At 31.5% G+C, this 17,490-nt stretch overlaps 1 protein-coding gene across 3 annotated transcripts; it reads right to left on the bottom strand.

Annotated features, from left to right (window-relative positions):
* Window positions 1–4,612: 4,612 nt before the first annotated feature.
* Window positions 4,613–13,110, bottom strand: LOC105178299 (leucine-rich repeat transmembrane protein kinase family protein). Of its 3 annotated transcripts, none has more exons than XM_011101754.3 (12): window positions 12,881–13,110; window positions 11,536–11,716; window positions 10,263–10,392; window positions 10,013–10,084; window positions 8,618–8,761; window positions 8,464–8,535; window positions 8,264–8,329; window positions 8,024–8,088; window positions 6,987–7,133; window positions 6,362–6,703; window positions 5,365–5,759; window positions 4,613–5,270 (listed from the first exon to the last, which is right to left on the bottom strand). In XM_011101754.3, exons 2-12 carry the CDS (start codon window positions 11,600–11,602, stop codon window positions 4,956–4,958), a joined length of 1,815 nt encoding a protein of 604 aa, XP_011100056.1. In that variant the 5' UTR covers window positions 11,603–11,716; window positions 12,881–13,110; the 3' UTR covers window positions 4,613–4,955. The 3 variants fall into 3 exon arrangements, with proteins under 3 accessions (XP_011100056.1, XP_011100059.1, XP_011100058.1); XM_011101757.3 differs by having other exon boundaries at window positions 12,759–12,884; XM_011101756.3 differs by lacking the exon at window positions 12,881–13,110 and adding an exon at window positions 12,692–12,874.
* Window positions 13,111–17,490: the final 4,380 nt, after the last annotated feature.

Raw genomic sequence — 17,490 nt, 5'->3', positions numbered from 1 at the left:
CCAACAGACGGATAAATGAAATCACAGTTTATATGGACGATTTTGAAACATCACCTTTTTAGTCCGGGACGCTCTGCTTTGCCACACTGTTTGGGATGGCATTTTGGACAAATTGCATTTTATTCATTTGGGACGGAATGTCGTCCCAAAAATCGTTACCAATTAAATCTTCATTACTAAATTTATTTGCAAGTAAATTATTGTATTAAATAATATATTAACAACGAAAATTTTACTTATTAATTAGCCCAATGCTGATTTTTTCGTAGTTATTGAGTCATTTTCTTAGAGTGTAGAAGAAATATGATTTTTCGCTATATTTAATTACTATGCTTAAAAAAATGGTGTATACAAATTAATGAGGCCAAAACATTAAAATTATGATAAATATTAATTAATTATAATAAATTTAAGTTCTCACATTGATTTTATTTAATTATGATTAATAATATTGATTTACAATAATTTTTAAGTTACGATTATTTATAATATAGAGAAAAATTAATTATTTTAAAGTATTATAATATAGTGACAACTTTTATAGACAGATAATTATAAAGGTGACAACCTTCACATTAAGATGCTCCTATGTAATAGTTTTTGTACATGTGGTGTCTATGTACATCATAGAAAAGAGGATGAAAAATAGAATTTAGAATAGAGAATTCAATCTAGTAATCAAACGCACAATTAAACATGTTTCATCTTTGGAAAATTTATAGCTTTAGTCTTGCAAGTATATGGGATAATTTTTATTCTAAAAGAATTCATTTGGCAGTTATGTCCTGTAATTTTGGAGGGATTTAATGCAATATGTTCCCTCCTTGTGATGGGAAATGAGCAAAAACAAATTTCTATGAATAAAATAAGAAAAAAAAATTATATTTTCAGTTCGTTAAGTATGTCTAGATTAATTTTAATGCGATAACTATGCATATTTTTTTTGAGTCCGTTAAGTTTCATAATCTAGTGAAATTTAGTACCATTTAGGATTTTATAGGGAATATTCGGATGAGATTTTAAAAACTAGCTGAAAATTACCTACACGGCACGTGAGGTGTCGAACTTCCGGCAATTTATACACACGTACAACTGTGTGTAACTACATATGGCCATTAAAGCTGACTATTATTTTAATATCAAAATTATATAAAAATTTTTAATTTTAAATTGAAAAATTAAATTATAATTTCAATACAAAAATTAATATAATAAATTCATTTTTCAAATTTAATATTTATATGACTAAATATTAATTATTATAAAAATTATATCTGACTAATTAATATGAACAATTATTTAGTTTAAATATATTTTAATAAAATTTATTACTTAGTTTAAATTTTTTAATTACTTTTAATTAAATTAATTACTTTAATACTTTTTAATTAAATTAAATAAAATATATTAAATTAAAGTTAAATTATTTAACTGGCGTCGCCGCAAGGAAGGACGGTGGTGTCCGACCCCGTCACCTCTAGGCGACGGCGTTGCCCACCTAAGCGGAGGGCGAAGCCTTCGCCCTCCACCTCTGGGTGATGCTAGTCGCCTAGATCTTTTATCTAGGCAACCAGCATCGTGTCACCTAGACCAATTTCTGGTCTGGGAAATGCTCTACGAGGGGTGCCCGGGGTGGGGGAGATAGGTAGGCGACGGCGGCGTGGGGGGAGTTCTGGAGGTGGTTGAGGAGCAGCGGGGGAAAGTGTCTGGCGATGGGGAACGGTTTGGGGGCAGGAAGGAGGGTAGGCAGTAAGGTGGGGGCAGGAGGGAGCTATTTTTTTAATAATAATTTTAATTTTATAAATTATAATATAATTCAAAATATGTCCAACATATTTTCCACCTCATCTCAATTGCCAAATAAGTTTAAAAATCACCAAATATATTCAGCTGACGTGCCACGTAATATTTTCGGCCATTAAAACAAAAATCGTCCATCAGAGGACCTTTTTTAATCAATTTTTTAAGTTATTGGATTTTTTTTAGAAAAAAAAATTGGGCATAGTTACCAGATTAAATTTAATATTAAGCATACTTAACGAACTAAAAAAATAATTTTTTTCACAAAATAACAAGTTACTCCTTATATTTTGGAAAATGAAGCGAATTGCCCCTTATTTAAAACTACTAACATGTGATAATTTGCTTTATTTTCCAAACAAATGGGGGTAATTTGTTATTATTTTTTCTTCAGAAGATAAATTTTGTTTATTTCTCATATCACAATGGGTAAATTGTATCAAATCAGGAAAAAAAATCATATATTGAGTACAAAATTAACCAAAATGAGTTCAAAAAAGACTAAAATTGCAATTTTTCCTTAATTTCATCTTTCTGTCTCTCTCGATTTGGGGTGGGAAGAAGGGGAAAGATATCAAGGGGAAAGCAATGTAGAATTGATGCACGCATGCATGCATCTGCAATTTCAGCGTGCTTTCTATCTTCAGAAACCTAACCGAGTCATTGTATTTTTAAATTTCTATAAACCCAAATAAGTTAAGTCCTCTATCATATGAGAGGCTAAATAGTTGTCTCCTTCAATGAAAGATATAATGTCTATATAATATTTTATATATTTTTTCAATAAAAATAAGGTTTCTGTTCAACTTGTTTATCCAAATTCTATTAAGTCTATATATTGGAGTGTCTTTTATACCTTAAGGTATGAAATGAAATGGGATTGTGTTGTTTGTTGCTGAAAGAGTCAAGTGCCTGCGAATCATCTGTTGTGGTAGTATGATTGGTGGAAGCCCGTAAAATCGAGGACTTGGAATACCGGAAATCAAGACGGTCAGAACAAAGTATGAATTTATGATGACTTAATTTATTTCAAAAGCATCTTAGGCCTAACTTGAAGTATGTAGTGGACTAGGGTTGATTTTTCGCTAGAAGGGTAAAATTGTCATAAAATGGCTAATGGACCAAAATCACGAACATTTGAAAGATATAGGACCAAAATTATCACCGCGAAAGTTAGAGGACCAAATTTACCAACCCCTTATACATACAGGATAAAAATTACAATATTTCCATAGCGTAATATAGCTTTCTCCAAAAAAAACATAAATAAATAATAGTAATGATAATAATAATAAAACAACCCAAGAATACCCAAATTTCTCATTTCTGATTAGATCCGTTTGTTTATTTATTATGTTATTCATATTTAATTAGCTTCTTTAAATTATGAAATTACACTCTCTCAAAAAAATTTTGAAATTATACTTTGCATTCCTCTTCGAGAAGTTTTCGTATACAATTACGTTAAACTTTACCCCTCATACAACATTCCATAAATTTATTGACAAAAATACTCTAGTTATACACAGGATGAACAAAACATATATAAAGTCTTGATAAGAAATTATAATAAAATATTATTTTTGAACTATTATCATTGGATAAAAAATAGCCGTTTAAAAATAAAATACCTAACCATATTATTAATAATTTATACAAGATGTTAAATGATGTATAAAATTAGAAGTTTATTTATATTTTTATTGAGGTTTCTCTTCCAAACCCTAACAATAGGGATATAATTGTGAATAGAGAATTTTCAAAAGAAATACAAAAACACAATTTCAAAAGCTTTTGAAAGAAAATATAATTTTATATTTTCACAGAGAATTTTAGTACAATTTATCCTTATTTACTAATTACTCAGATGTCTCTAAGGTAAGTTTAGTTGTTTCCACCCAGACTTTGTTATAAAGTGCACTTTTGGTTGGATCTGATGGTTATGTGGTCAGGAACAAAGATGCAGTCTTGTTGAACAATTGCTCTCTCATCTCACTTTCCTCAACAATCACCCGAATAAGGGAAAAATGTAATTTCAATCCTGTAATTTAAGAAATTACATTTTTAATTCTGCACAAGTTAAATTTATCAATTTAACCCAATCACTTTAAAATTTTGACAATTATAGTTCTTTTCTGACCAATTTGATCGAAGAATTGCATAATCCAATTGAATTGCTATTTCAGTCCTATAATCTAAGGGAATAGCATTTTTAATCCTACAAGAATTAATTTTCAGGACTAAAATAATAATTTAATTAGATCATATGCAATACACATAAAATTTTTCGATCAAATTAACCGAAAAATGACTAAAACTGCCAAAAAAAAATAAAAGTAGAGGAGTAAATTGTGAAAATCAATTCGTGCACGACTGAAAAATGCTACCCTGCTAAAATACAGGACTAAAATTGCAATTTTCCCCCTGAATAAATATTATCCGAGTTGTTACCAGATAAACATCAAAAGACAAAATACACATACTCATAGACAGAACACAATTTTGTGTCGATTCTTGATGGCTTGGCTGGTGAGACGGATCGATTCCAATAAGATGGTTGTGAATTCAATTCCATCTGCCGATGAAGAGCTACCTTGAAAGTAATCTATAAATACCTCTATAAGCAACTTATAACCCCAAAAATGCCCGAACATGATCAGAGCCGGAACCACCCAAACTTTTTGTAACCAAAAAATCAAAAAAAGAACACAGGTTCGTCACAAAGGGTTTGTCTACAAGCAGTCAATTGATCCAAGTTCACTAGAAACCGATTCAAACAAAATTCCAGCCCACGCACGCATGCACACACATATCCTGGACAAGAAGTGTATGATAGAAGCCCACCTGAATTCATGATCACAGATAAGGCAAATGAACAAGTTCCAGTACATACAGGTCAGAACTTTCAGCCATTTCAAAACAAAACTACACATGGCAAACCTTCGGATGCTTAAAAGACGACCAGTCTCACCTTCAACGAAATTTCAGACACAATTATACAAAATAATGATATTAAGAGGAGATAAGGGTGGCAACAAGAAGAATTCAGCTAACAGAAGCAAGAATAGAGTACTATTGAACAAATCTATGTTTCATTAACCAGAATACCTGCTGCAAGAAATTCTGGCACCTTTGTTATATTACAGGTTTTTACCTTATCGTCCTCCAGACAACTCGATGGCATCCTGGTTGTAAATCGAGTCCTCTCCCCAATCAAATCTTCTCTGTAACCTTTCGTATTCTTGCCTCCGTGTGACTTCGACATGCTGCCACTCTTCCCACCTCTCTGCGAGTCCTTCTCCTTCCAGCATTCGGACGACCTCTGACATTGCCGGACGATCTTCAGGTGATGATTGCGTACAGAGTAGTGCAACCTGAATCATCATCTCCACTTCATGAATATTGTAGTTTCGGTTCAGGTTCCGGTCCACAATGGCGTCGAGTTTTTTCTCCCTTTGCAGTTTCTTGACCTTGAAGGTGAATTAAATGGGATCATTACATGTCGGACTTACAACCGACTTGGAAAGATTAACTACTTAATTATACACTCAAATGATATCTTACGTGATCAAGCAGCAAAACATCATCTTCTTCTTCCAAGCGGGAAAAGTCTATAGCTCGTTGGCCAGTTACAAGCTCCAAAAGCATGATGCCATATCCAAAAACATCCGTCTTTTCTGATGATTTTCCAGTGGACAAGTATTCGGGAGCTATGTGACCCATTGTTCCGCGAACTTGAGTTGTTACATTAGTTTTTCTGACATCGACCAACTTCGCTAAGCCGAAATCACCGACAACAGCTTCAAAATCTTCATCCAGCAAGACATTTGCAGCTTTAACATCCCTGTGAATGATTTTAGGATTACAATGTTCATGAAGGTACTCTAGTCCACGTGCTGTGCCCAGTGCCACACGTTTTCTCGTAGGCCAATCCAAAACAGGCTCCCCAGGTTTAAGTTCTGTTTAGATATCCAAAATAAATGAAAAGATTGTAATATCCACATTAAAATCGCATGAATGAAAAGTTCAGTTGTCTCAATACAAACTATCTTCTCTATGTATAGTCTCAAGTGTGTCATCAACTTCAAAGAGAAAACGGCAAGTCATGTTAAAATAAAGGGTTACTTACAGTGACCTCACCTAGATAATTAATATAGTTACTGACTGTACCTTTCCTTTTATGAAATTATCAAAACCTCCGTTTTGAAATTACCAAAACCTCCTTTCCAAGTTTATATCATTAGATACAACTATACCATTTGAACATGCAGTAATGTATGGAAATTTGATGGGAAACTAGTGCTCGAGACTTAAAAACATAGGGATGTAATTATTTTATATCTAATCCCAAAAGGGAGGAAGCTGTAAGTTTTTGTCAACAATGTTTTCTCAATGCGAAAATTTACAGGGAAGGTTTTTGGAACTTCAAAATGTGGAGGGATATAGTTTGTAAGTACACTTAACTCTTGCAAAGTCATTTTAATTATCCCAGAAATAAATACACCAAATAGTGGCAATGAATGAACACAGACTAACAAGCGAGATGCCAATAATGTAATACCTCGCAGACGAGAGGCAACACTCAAGTTTTGCATAAAAGGATAAACCAAAAGGCGTTCTGTTGGTGTGGTGCAAAAGCCAATAAGCCGCAAAAGATTTCTGTGAACAGCGACACTTATCATCTCTACTTCACGCTGGAATGCTGTATCTCCACCAGGACTCTCAAAATCAGTCAAACGTTTGACAGCAACCTTTGTGTTATCTGCAAGCACTCCTTTATAAACTTTTCCAAAACCCCCCTGTCCAAGTACATTTTTCTCACTGAAATTGTCCGTAGCAAGCTGCAATTCTCGCCACGCAAATCTCTTTAATTGACCAAATTCAATTCTCCGGTCAACTTCACCTGAGCAATTTCAGTTTACGTTTCAATAATGAAGTATCAGAACTAGGATATCTTCAATTTGAAGTCTCAGTTTCGATAAACTGTACAATGTGGACGATGCAAACTGATATTCAGAAATCTTAGGAAGACAGTAGTAAAAAGGACATGCATAGCTAGTTAAATATGCTGTGTGCATGACAAGCTAGCACAGAATGTAGATAGCAGCAAAAACTGGAAACCCTTCCATAGATGTAATGAATTCAAAATCCACAAATTGTCATGAAGTGCAATAATCGGAACAAACCTGCAACATCGACGAAAACTTCACGTCTGTAGCCTTTATGCCTGCCCTTCCACAGAAATAACAGGAGTAAACCTCCAAGAAGAAAGATAACTAAGAGTGCCCCAACAATCCCAACTATCATGCCAGTCTTTGATTTACTCGAACCACCTGCCAGGATAGAATCACTTATTATCTTCCAGCTAACTTCTAAAGATACTAGTAAAATGTATGCACGTATCACATTGCATGTGTTAAAAATATAAAGTTTGTGAAGATTAGCGTTAAACATAATTCAATAAAATAAACGCTAATTAATTATTGGGACCAAGAATATGAATCAATACCAATAAATATCATTATTATTGTTATATATTTTCATAGATATGTTATAGGAATATTTTTATACTTCATGTACGTAAATGAATTATACAAATCTTTTTTAAGTACAATTATGGTTTGAAATTTTTGTGCTCAAATTTATATTGTAGTTTTTCAATATCAGAAGTCATACTTTTTGATTTTCATCTTTACTTCATACATTTATATACAATATATTTACATAAACACAAGATATGTTACATGTATATATATATGTGTATGTATTTGCTTGACATTTATACTTTGTTTTTGAATAATTTCTTGACCCTACTTGTCATTTTTTCTTTAGCAGATAATTCTTCTCATTAATACATTTTATGTATGTTTTAGGCATAATTATGTATCTTTATAATTGCCAGCAAAGTATATTGGTAACTTTAGATTCATCATTAACAATTTGAAGAGAATAATATGCACATAAACATGTTAATATGTTTTTTAAGATAATTTAGTTTTTAAAATCACTTATCTCACCAAGCTAACTAGATGTCATCATCACAAATCACTTATGATCAACACTAAATACAATAAATTCTATTTACCATATTATTATTTGCTAATATTCAAAAACTTTCTAATAATATTTAAAATCCAAATATGATTAATAACTAACAATGTCAGTTTAAATCTTGTCAAGAGACACAGCACAAATTGACATGATCAGTGTACAATGCTTATACCTCCATTTTCGGACACACAACTGTGCGCAGAATTGATGCCACAATTCAATTGATTCCCTGTAAAACTGAAAGAACTTAAGCTCAATCTATGAGGTAATCTTTATAGATAACTCAAATAAACATAAATCAGCCCAAAGGTAATGTGGTAATGTTTACCAACTCATGCACACAAAAGAGTTTGCACAAAAACAAATGGCTCATATGCAGGAACACAAAGATAGAATGAGAATGAGTCCGTACTTGTACTTGGAAATTTTGAATAAATGCTCGGGTACTTGGCCACTCAGACTGTTAGAAGCAAGTTGTCTGGGAAAAAGAAGATTCATCAATGCCAAGTAAAAAAAACAAATGAAGGTTAAGACACAGCCGAATCCATTTAAACTTAAAGTCACCAAATTTGCCATGATGAGCTGCAGTATACGACAAGAGAAGTTACTTACATGTTCACCAAGTTCGGGAGACTTGAAAGTGAGTCAGGAATTTGTCCAGAGAGATTGTTTTGACTTAAAATCCTGCCCATGTGAAGGAGCATCTTACTTCTGACACCATAAACAAAAAGATAAGGAAGTCAATGAAGTATTTAAGCATGCTTACAAGAATGTGAGCCGCTTAAGATTGCCGAGGGAAGACGGTATCTCTCCAGTTAAACGATTATTTTCCAGATCCAACATCGTCAAGCTTGTTAAATTTCCAAACTCTTCAGGTATCTTACCAGTGATGCCGTTCCCTTGTAACTGGCTGCATTAAAGAATAAAGATTCTTATCAAACAGTTTCTCATGCCTGGGTGAACAAGGAAAACATCAATTCACAAGTTCCTTACCAAACTCCCAGAAATGAGAAGTTAAGCATCAAGAAAATTAGATGAACAATTCAACATTGGTCCAGCACCAGCATCATTTTCTAAAGCAAATAATTTATTTATCCTAATTCTTACAAGTTTTCATACAAGTATCCATTGAGTACAGGTGCGATCTCATGAGTCCAGTCAAAGTCATACACCACAAGTAAATATTTTGATAACCGGACCGGACCGACCTGTCCAACCGGTTTAAGCGGGAACCTGCTCCAAGTCTTATCCAATTATAAGAATGCTCGAAGACAATATATTGCCATATTTCTTTTACAGAGTTGTTTTCAATTTGTTATGTATTCTTGAAAATTTGAAAATTTGGACATCAAAGTTGGGATAAAGATGATGCACAAAGATTTGGCCGTAGAATATAAAACCTTTAGCATAAAAATGAGTAACTATTGATTTCTAGAATATGTACACACACACACATACAAATATATACACACAAAGAACATTTTGGGTCAACTGGTTTTCTTAAGCCAATCCAACGGGCTAGACCACGACTTAGTAATTGGTCAGGGTTTTAAAATGTTGCCCATCACAGACCCCATAAGATGTTAAGAAAAGATAGTTATGAATCTCAGAATTTCAATTCATACAACTGAATGCAGTAAAGAACCTTTGGTCTCTTGGAGAACCTAAAGCATAACTAGCTGGGGCGAAAACATTTATGTCACGACTCCTCAGTATCAAATTTAGTGAAAAACAAGGTTCAGTGGGAACATAAAGTAATTGTAGCAACAGTTTATAATTTTTTCTTTTCTCACTTTCCAAAAAGAACGCACAATTTCTGTAATTCCTCTACTTGAGATACAGGTGGCTCAGATCCTTTCTAGAAAATTTTCAGCTGTTTTATCATCAAAGTACATTCGGCACAAACTTGCAATACCTCTGTCAAATTTAAACTAGAATGCAAAGTGAAAATACCAATGCAAAGCAAAATTACAATGTGTACAATCATCAGGACTCCTGAATGAATGAGTATAAAACAATAAATCAAACTCTCAATGTTTGCATGAAAGATAAATTAAGATAGTCAATAAATTCAAATATACTGAGCCCAGCAAATTGACATATACTGACATCAACAATAGCACAATCAATCAACTTTCAGCTGCAAGTTCTCAATACTTACAGTGTTGTGAGCATCTTCAAAATCCCTATTCTTGGTGACAAGGTTCCAGAAAATCCCATATTAGACAATGTCCTGGTTGAAACATAATCATATGAGATGTCTTACTAGCAATAAATATGAAATTCACAAGACAAAGAAAAAGCTAGCGGACAATATGACCCAAAACTATATATATGCAACACGTAATCACATTTAAGAAAACGATTACGCAGTAACAACTTTTAGAGATAAATCATCAAAGTTTTCTTACACTGTCGTTACGTTGTTACCATCACATATAACTTTGGACCAAGTGCATGGGTTAACTTGATTCTGATTCCAATCTGTAAGCTGATTGCTGGAAGCATTAAGTGAAATCTTCAAAGCATACAAAGCATCTCCTGGAGAGTTCCCAAAAATATAAGTTATTCCCTTGAGTAATGATCACATTCAACTAATATGCAGATGATTATACACATAACTGATGAAAAGAACACAGTGAATAGAGGCCATTTTATGTAACTTATTGCCAAATCCAATCTACAATGTTTAACTTCATGATGATTGTAACACACCGGGCAAGAAACGTGGTGCACTATGGCACAAGCCTCTTTTATCAACAGACAATAACTCAAGTTAGACTAAGATTTACAATGAAATGCTGTTTAGCAAGCTGCCATCTCAAATGCCTTGAAAAAGTTGAAGTAGACATTTGAGATGACTCCTTGCAAAAATGCCCTTTCAGATGTCCACATGGGTTAAGTTGCAAAAGTTCTTTTCATTTTTGGTATGGTTAAAAGGATTTTGTAAATGAAGTAAATTGTTAAAAAACCAAAAAATGTATCATTCACACTTTTGCATAGCATGCTTTAGATAGATGCTATATGGGTATATGAACACTTGATATTCCAATCACAGTGGTTCAAAGAGGTTCATTTAAGTTGGACAATGATCTTTTGGACTGTTCCTGAGGCTAGTGGAAGAGAGGGCCTGTCAATCTCTTTTATTCCGAGACAAGAAACAGACTCTTATTTGAGACTGAATTCATTAGTTTCAATCCTGTCAAGTATAGCCGACCATCATCACTCAATTCCCACTTATTAAGATATCTTATCACTCTGCTTCACTTTTCTATCATTTGTTAAAGTAGATACTCTTCATTTAAGAGTAACCTGAAATAAAAGCATGCCAAGTACAATTATTCATCAAATGAAGAAATTTAGTCAAATTTCTGAATCCATTTGATCTATTAGTTCTTTTCCTTTATCCTTATCTAAATAATTTGCATGTAGAAGCAAGTCTTGTACCTTGTGAAACCAAAAATAATGCTACATAGGTGCACACCAGCCTACATAGGCATGCTTGTAACATAATAAGAATGAATGGCTCGTAATAAGCTTTTGTATATGCAGCGAGAATTAAAAAATCAATATTCAGCATTCTTTAAAGATATTATTATCCACAATGAGAATATTCGGGATGATTACATGATAACTTACATGATACATTGGTAAGATGATTCAGAAATGCTATAAGGATAGTACCTTGTGCATCAGGAGAGACGAAAGAATATAAACAACCCAAAACTAACACTCCAATAAGCAGGTCCATCTCCAAGAATATCACATCAAATTATACATAGCATGTTCCAACCTGCTTTTAAGCTGCTCCTGAGAAATAGCATTCGCCTAGTCTATGTGGACAATCACCCAGATAGTGGCAACACTGTTAAACATACCATTGACAAGTTAACATTCAACACTTTTAATGCCCATGTGAGGCAAATTTTGACGAGTAGTCAGAAAGAACATATAGAAGTTAATTGATATAATCAATGTGTATGAAAGGAGGATGCTAGCTTTTACCCAGAGGCATTGTACAAAACTAGTAGTGCAAAGTGCTAAAGTTATGTCAGGATGATTTGATTATAAAATTTCAGAGAGGGCAAGCTGCAGCAATTGAAAAGGCAGCAAGAACACTTCTGCAACCAGCTAGCTCTCAATGGCTTAATCCATAAATATGATTAGTTCTATGGCATCGGAAATCTTTCTCAAGGAAGCTTAACATCATCCAGTTAAACAATTTCTCATTTTTTAGAGGATCCAATTAAATAATTTCACAAAGCCAATTTTCTGGTAAATAACCATGTTTATGATAATTCACATATGAAAAGTACCCATTTTCGGAAAGACACAACATCGACAAGTTGTAATTATGGCATACAGACATCGATATTCATCACGCTCAAAATATAGCAATACCCCAGAATTTTTTAAGGTCATCCAGGCATCTATTCAGTGTTTGCATTAAGAAAGAGCAAAGTACTCAACAGTTAAGAATACAATAAATAGTTATAAAAGACAATAGTAAACATTCATGGCACCTCAACAACCCTGGAATAAATAAACCACATACAACATAGCACAAACTAGAAAACCCAACAATTAAAATCCTCCATAGCCATAAATCAAAAATCCACTTCCAACCATTTCAGAGTGATATAAATGAACAAACTTTATTAATCCAACACAACCTCAAGTTCCCTCATATCTTTCCCCTTTACACTTAATGCAGAAATCCAAGAATTAACTCTCTCACATAAAGGCACAAATCTTTATACCAAAAAACGAAAAGTAAAGAACAATGTTAATTCTCCACCCCATCAAAATCAGTAAAATCAACTATACAAGCACCAACAACCTTCACTTCACCCAATTATAATCACACACAGAGAGAAAATCTCTTCTCAAGCACAAATCTTGAATACCCCAACAAAATTTCAAGAAGAAGAATACACGGGTGTCCACAACTTATCCATCTCTCACGAAAATTCTTGAAAAGCTTCAACATTTAAAAGGAAAATAGCCGAATATGCAGTTAGAGAAGTACCCAAGTGAAAGGATCAGAAACGGGTCTTGTTGTCCTTTGAAGTATGAAGTGTAGGATACTTTGGAGCAAATCTGGAACACGAAAAGAAGCTTCTGAAAATGCTCTTTTGGTTAATGGCTTTTTGACTATGACTCGCTGTAAATGCGTGTTCTGCGTGCTAGTGTGTGAGACCGCCACTCTCTCTTTCTCTCTCTGTGTCCAACTGCAATTATTACAATACCAAAGCACTTGCGCTCTCTCAGAAAACAAGAGGCAAAGGAAATTTTGGTGGTGGGCTGTGTGGGGCCTCAGCGACCATTTTTCTCGCAGATATTTGGATTATGCTCAGAGGGAAATTATATATAGGAATAATCACATTTTCCACCATTAAAATTTGATATAATTAAACATATATGCTTATAGTTTAGAAAATTATATTTTGGATTAAGGTTGTTTTTGTCTAATAGATAAATTCCTTTATTAATCAAAATTTACTAAATTTATTGATATAATAAAAAAATAAATGAAAATTGATATTCACCCTTGATAGACTTATTACTGACTTATAGCAGATCATATAATTTTTTTCGAATTAAACTATTTTTATAATAGTGAAAAAATACCTTCGTGTATGCATTAATGCGTGAAGACATATGAGGATAATTTGATCATAAAAAAAATTATTTGACCTGCAATAAATCAGTAATAAGCCCATTGGGGTAAATTTAGATAATTTTTTTTCTTAATATAAGCAAATTTATTGAATTTTAACTAACGAGGGACTTACTTGTTAAATGAAAGCAAATCTCATGGGTACTAAATGTAATTTTTCAAATTATAAAAGATTTAATTAAGTATAATTACACCAAATATGAGGGGATGAAAATATAATTATCCCTTATATATGTGTGTATATACATATATATATAGAGAGAGAGAGAGAGGGAGAGAGAGAGAGAGGGAGAGAGAGTGAAAGTGGGGTGGGGGCGGAAGAAATTAGATAAATTAGTGGGATACATTCGAACATATAAAGTGAATGATAGATCACTTTACTTTTAAATATGTATAAATAAAAAATTATTAATAAAAAATGATGGATATTTTTACAAAAAAATAAATATATTTGAGCGTATTTTAATTCTATATATTATGCGAATTAAGAGAATAATTATAGAGATCACTTATCAAGAGCAGTATAAAAATTAGAAATTTTAAATAAAGTAATATTTGAAATATTATCGCGGGTGGATTTAGAGAAAATCCATGCTCTGTCCTTGAACTCAACCGAGACTTAAAAAGTTAGAATTCATCAAAAACTTCTTGTTCGATTTGTCACTTTTCTTAAATTGTACATCAATCACACGACAAATATATTTTACTGTCATGTATTTAGTTCAAATTCGACCGACTCGAATTTGAGCTAGAGTTTCCTGAATTCATCTCCGGACCACAACCGGTCATGTAAGTCATTAGACCTATTCACTAAACCATTTACTCGAAAAAGAATCCTCTTTTGTCGAAACCTCCAAGGAAAAAATTACCCTGACAACGTCGAACACAGGATTTTAGATCCATATTTTACGGTTTGTATATATGTAAATTATTTTTTGTATTATTTTTTTGTAATAATTATACTATCTTTCGTTGTGGTTTGGTGTAATTATACCTAAATTTTCTGTGACTTGAAAAATTATATTTATCACCCATAACATTTGTTTTTATTTAACAAATAGACCTTTCTGTTAGTCAAAATTTATCGACTTTACTGATATTAGCAAACAAAATGAATAAAAATCTATATCTACCCTGATTAATTTATTACTTACTCATTGTAAGCCAAACAAATATCTTTTTACCAAACTACAATTATAAGAGTGAAAACATACCACCTCACGTACATAAGCATGTGAAAATTTATAAGGACAGTTGGTTAGAAAAAGATTTTTTTGACCTATAATCAGTTAATAATAAATCAATCGAAGGTAAATATAATAATATATTTAAAATTTTTTTACTAATATTAATAAATTCAATCACAAAATAAATTTATTTACTAGACAGAAACAACGATAACACGTACAAATGAATGAGGAAAGAGGGATGCAGGCAGGCAGCAATTAATAAGAATTATTAATCTGATTTTTTCAAAAGATTTGGGGAGTAGTGGTGTTCATATTTAATGCATATACTAAAACAGGATATTTTCTTATGCATAAATGCAGAAATGAGTGAAGGGATTTGAGTCACATGTGCATATTCATATTCCCCCCCCCCCCCCCCCCAATTTTTTAATTAATAGAAATAATCAATCAACTTCAATATTTAATTAAAATGTGAATGAAGAGTATAGTAAATGAGTCAAAGGGACATGGGTTGGGAGTCTCTCTCTCTCTCACCAAAAAAAAATAAAAAATTCCAAGAAAAATAATTTAACTTAGGTCTTTGTAGAATAATTAAATATAATTTTTAAAAATATAATAATAGCGTTTGAATTCTTGATTTTAAAATTAATTATAAAAATATAAATTATAATTAAATTTCGGAACTACCCAAATTCATACCCAATAAGAATCCGTAGTTGAGTAAATGTATTCGTCCCTTATCCTTATAATACACATTGAATCTTATTTATATTATACCGAAAAAAATTGAATCCAATTTGAATCTTATCCATTAATTTTGTTTTTTACACTTTTCATAATATGCTTTAAAAAAATAATTATTCTCAAATTTTAGTTTACATCATAATCACTAGAACATGCTATTAAAATAATTAATTAAAATGAATAAAGCAATTCTCAATTTTTTCGTAATAATGTTACTAACATAATTAATTAAAAATATTTTATAAACTTGCGATCCATAAATTAAAAACATTTGAAATTTTTCAGCATGTGCAAATTACCCATCATTGAAATATAAATAATAATTTTGACTTTAAATTAGTAATATGGCACACTCTATGTGCGTGCATAATTATTTAATATGATTTGAAAAGTATTATTTAATAAAGAATACACAAATAATAAGTTAATATTAGATTATAAGAAAGTTGTGACAAAAAAAATGAAATAACTAGCCAAATATATTGCGGCGTAGGAGGTTAGATAAATAAATAAAAAAATTAAATTAAATATTTAAAAAAAAACAGATCAAAAAAGGGGAGATACGAAATAAGTGCTCTCATTTAATATATACGAGTATATGTGGTACACCCACATGTGTGTGCACAATTAATTTAATTATTTTTAAAAATTATTATTATTTTAAAAATATATTACTTAAATTAATGTAATACTAAAAAATACAAAATTATCACATTACATTTATTTCAGAGTGCCTTCATGGTGGGGGGCTTCTTTGGAATAGATTCACGAGCTGTATCTCATGCTATCGGGCGAGGAGAGTTGTATTTATGTATTTTTTAATTTTTTAAACAATCACAGTACATTTAAATTCATTTAATAGAAATTTAATTTGAACTTGTCACTACGAAAACAAAGAAAAAAAACTCTGGCAATTTTTTTCAAAGTATCAATACGTAAAAAAAATTAATAATATATAAAAAAAATATAAGCAATTTTTTAGATGGTGAGTAAATCTAGTCGTCAATGAGGTCTAACTCAGTAGCGAAGCTGAGGCCCCATGATCTAAGAGGTCATGAGTTCGAATCCCACCAACGCGTGGAATGTTGCTCTACTACATAATAGGTATTATTTTTCTACTGTGATGATACTTGATCATGCTTCAGGATACGAATGTTGTATTTGTATTTGTTAGATCTGGATATTCGACATGAATAATTATAATCGATTTATTTCAAATAATAATAGTTCATTCCTTTCACCTTAAAAGAAAAAAAAGTAAATCCATTCGATTGATTTACCAAAAGTTTATAAATTCAATGATTTTAAGTTAATTGAATAATATGCATTTTATAGTATTAAATTTTACCCGTACTTTATATCTATTCCCACGAGTATTTTAGGATCTAGACTCTACCTAAGTCCAACATACTTATTTCAACGGTTATGCGCAAGTTTTGGGTCTAATACAAAAATATTTGGTTCGAATTCGAATTTGCTATTATAATAGGTTCAAATTTGAGTATTGCTTGCCCATTAATATGTTAAGGTAATTAGATGAATAATAATTACAATAAAATTAAAAATTATAATTTTTTTATCAAAATATAATTGAAAACTTAATCCCAAAAGTAATTATTAAAAATTAGGCATTTATACACCTTTTCCAGGAAAATGAGTCAATATTGAAAGCTTATTTCAAGTTTGGTGAGTCAACAACGAAATAAATTCAGGAACATGTTACTTGTGTTATATGTCGGGATTAATTATATTTGAACACCTATAAAATAATATAATTATATTTTAACCTCCTCAAACTTTAAAAAATTTATTTTCTAACAAATTACATTTTTAATTTGAAGAATAATAAATATTTCTTAAATCAAATTATGTGACATTATTCATATGAATTATAAAAAAGTTGGGAGAGTTAATTCTTGCTAATGGATCAATTCATATGATTTTGAATCTAATTGTCATAACCACTCAATAGTTATTATAGTGTATAAAAGATATACAAATAATTAATTATTCAAACATAAATAT

The sequence above is a fragment of the Sesamum indicum genome, linkage group LG9 (assembly GCF_026168435.1).
Source record: "Sesamum indicum cultivar Baizhima isolate 11 linkage group LG9, ASM2616843v1, whole genome shotgun sequence".
Classification (NCBI taxonomy): Eukaryota; Viridiplantae; Streptophyta; class Magnoliopsida; order Lamiales; family Pedaliaceae; genus Sesamum; species Sesamum indicum.
The sequence above is the reverse complement of the archived record's forward strand: the minus strand, read 5'-3'. Positions and strand labels throughout refer to the sequence as shown.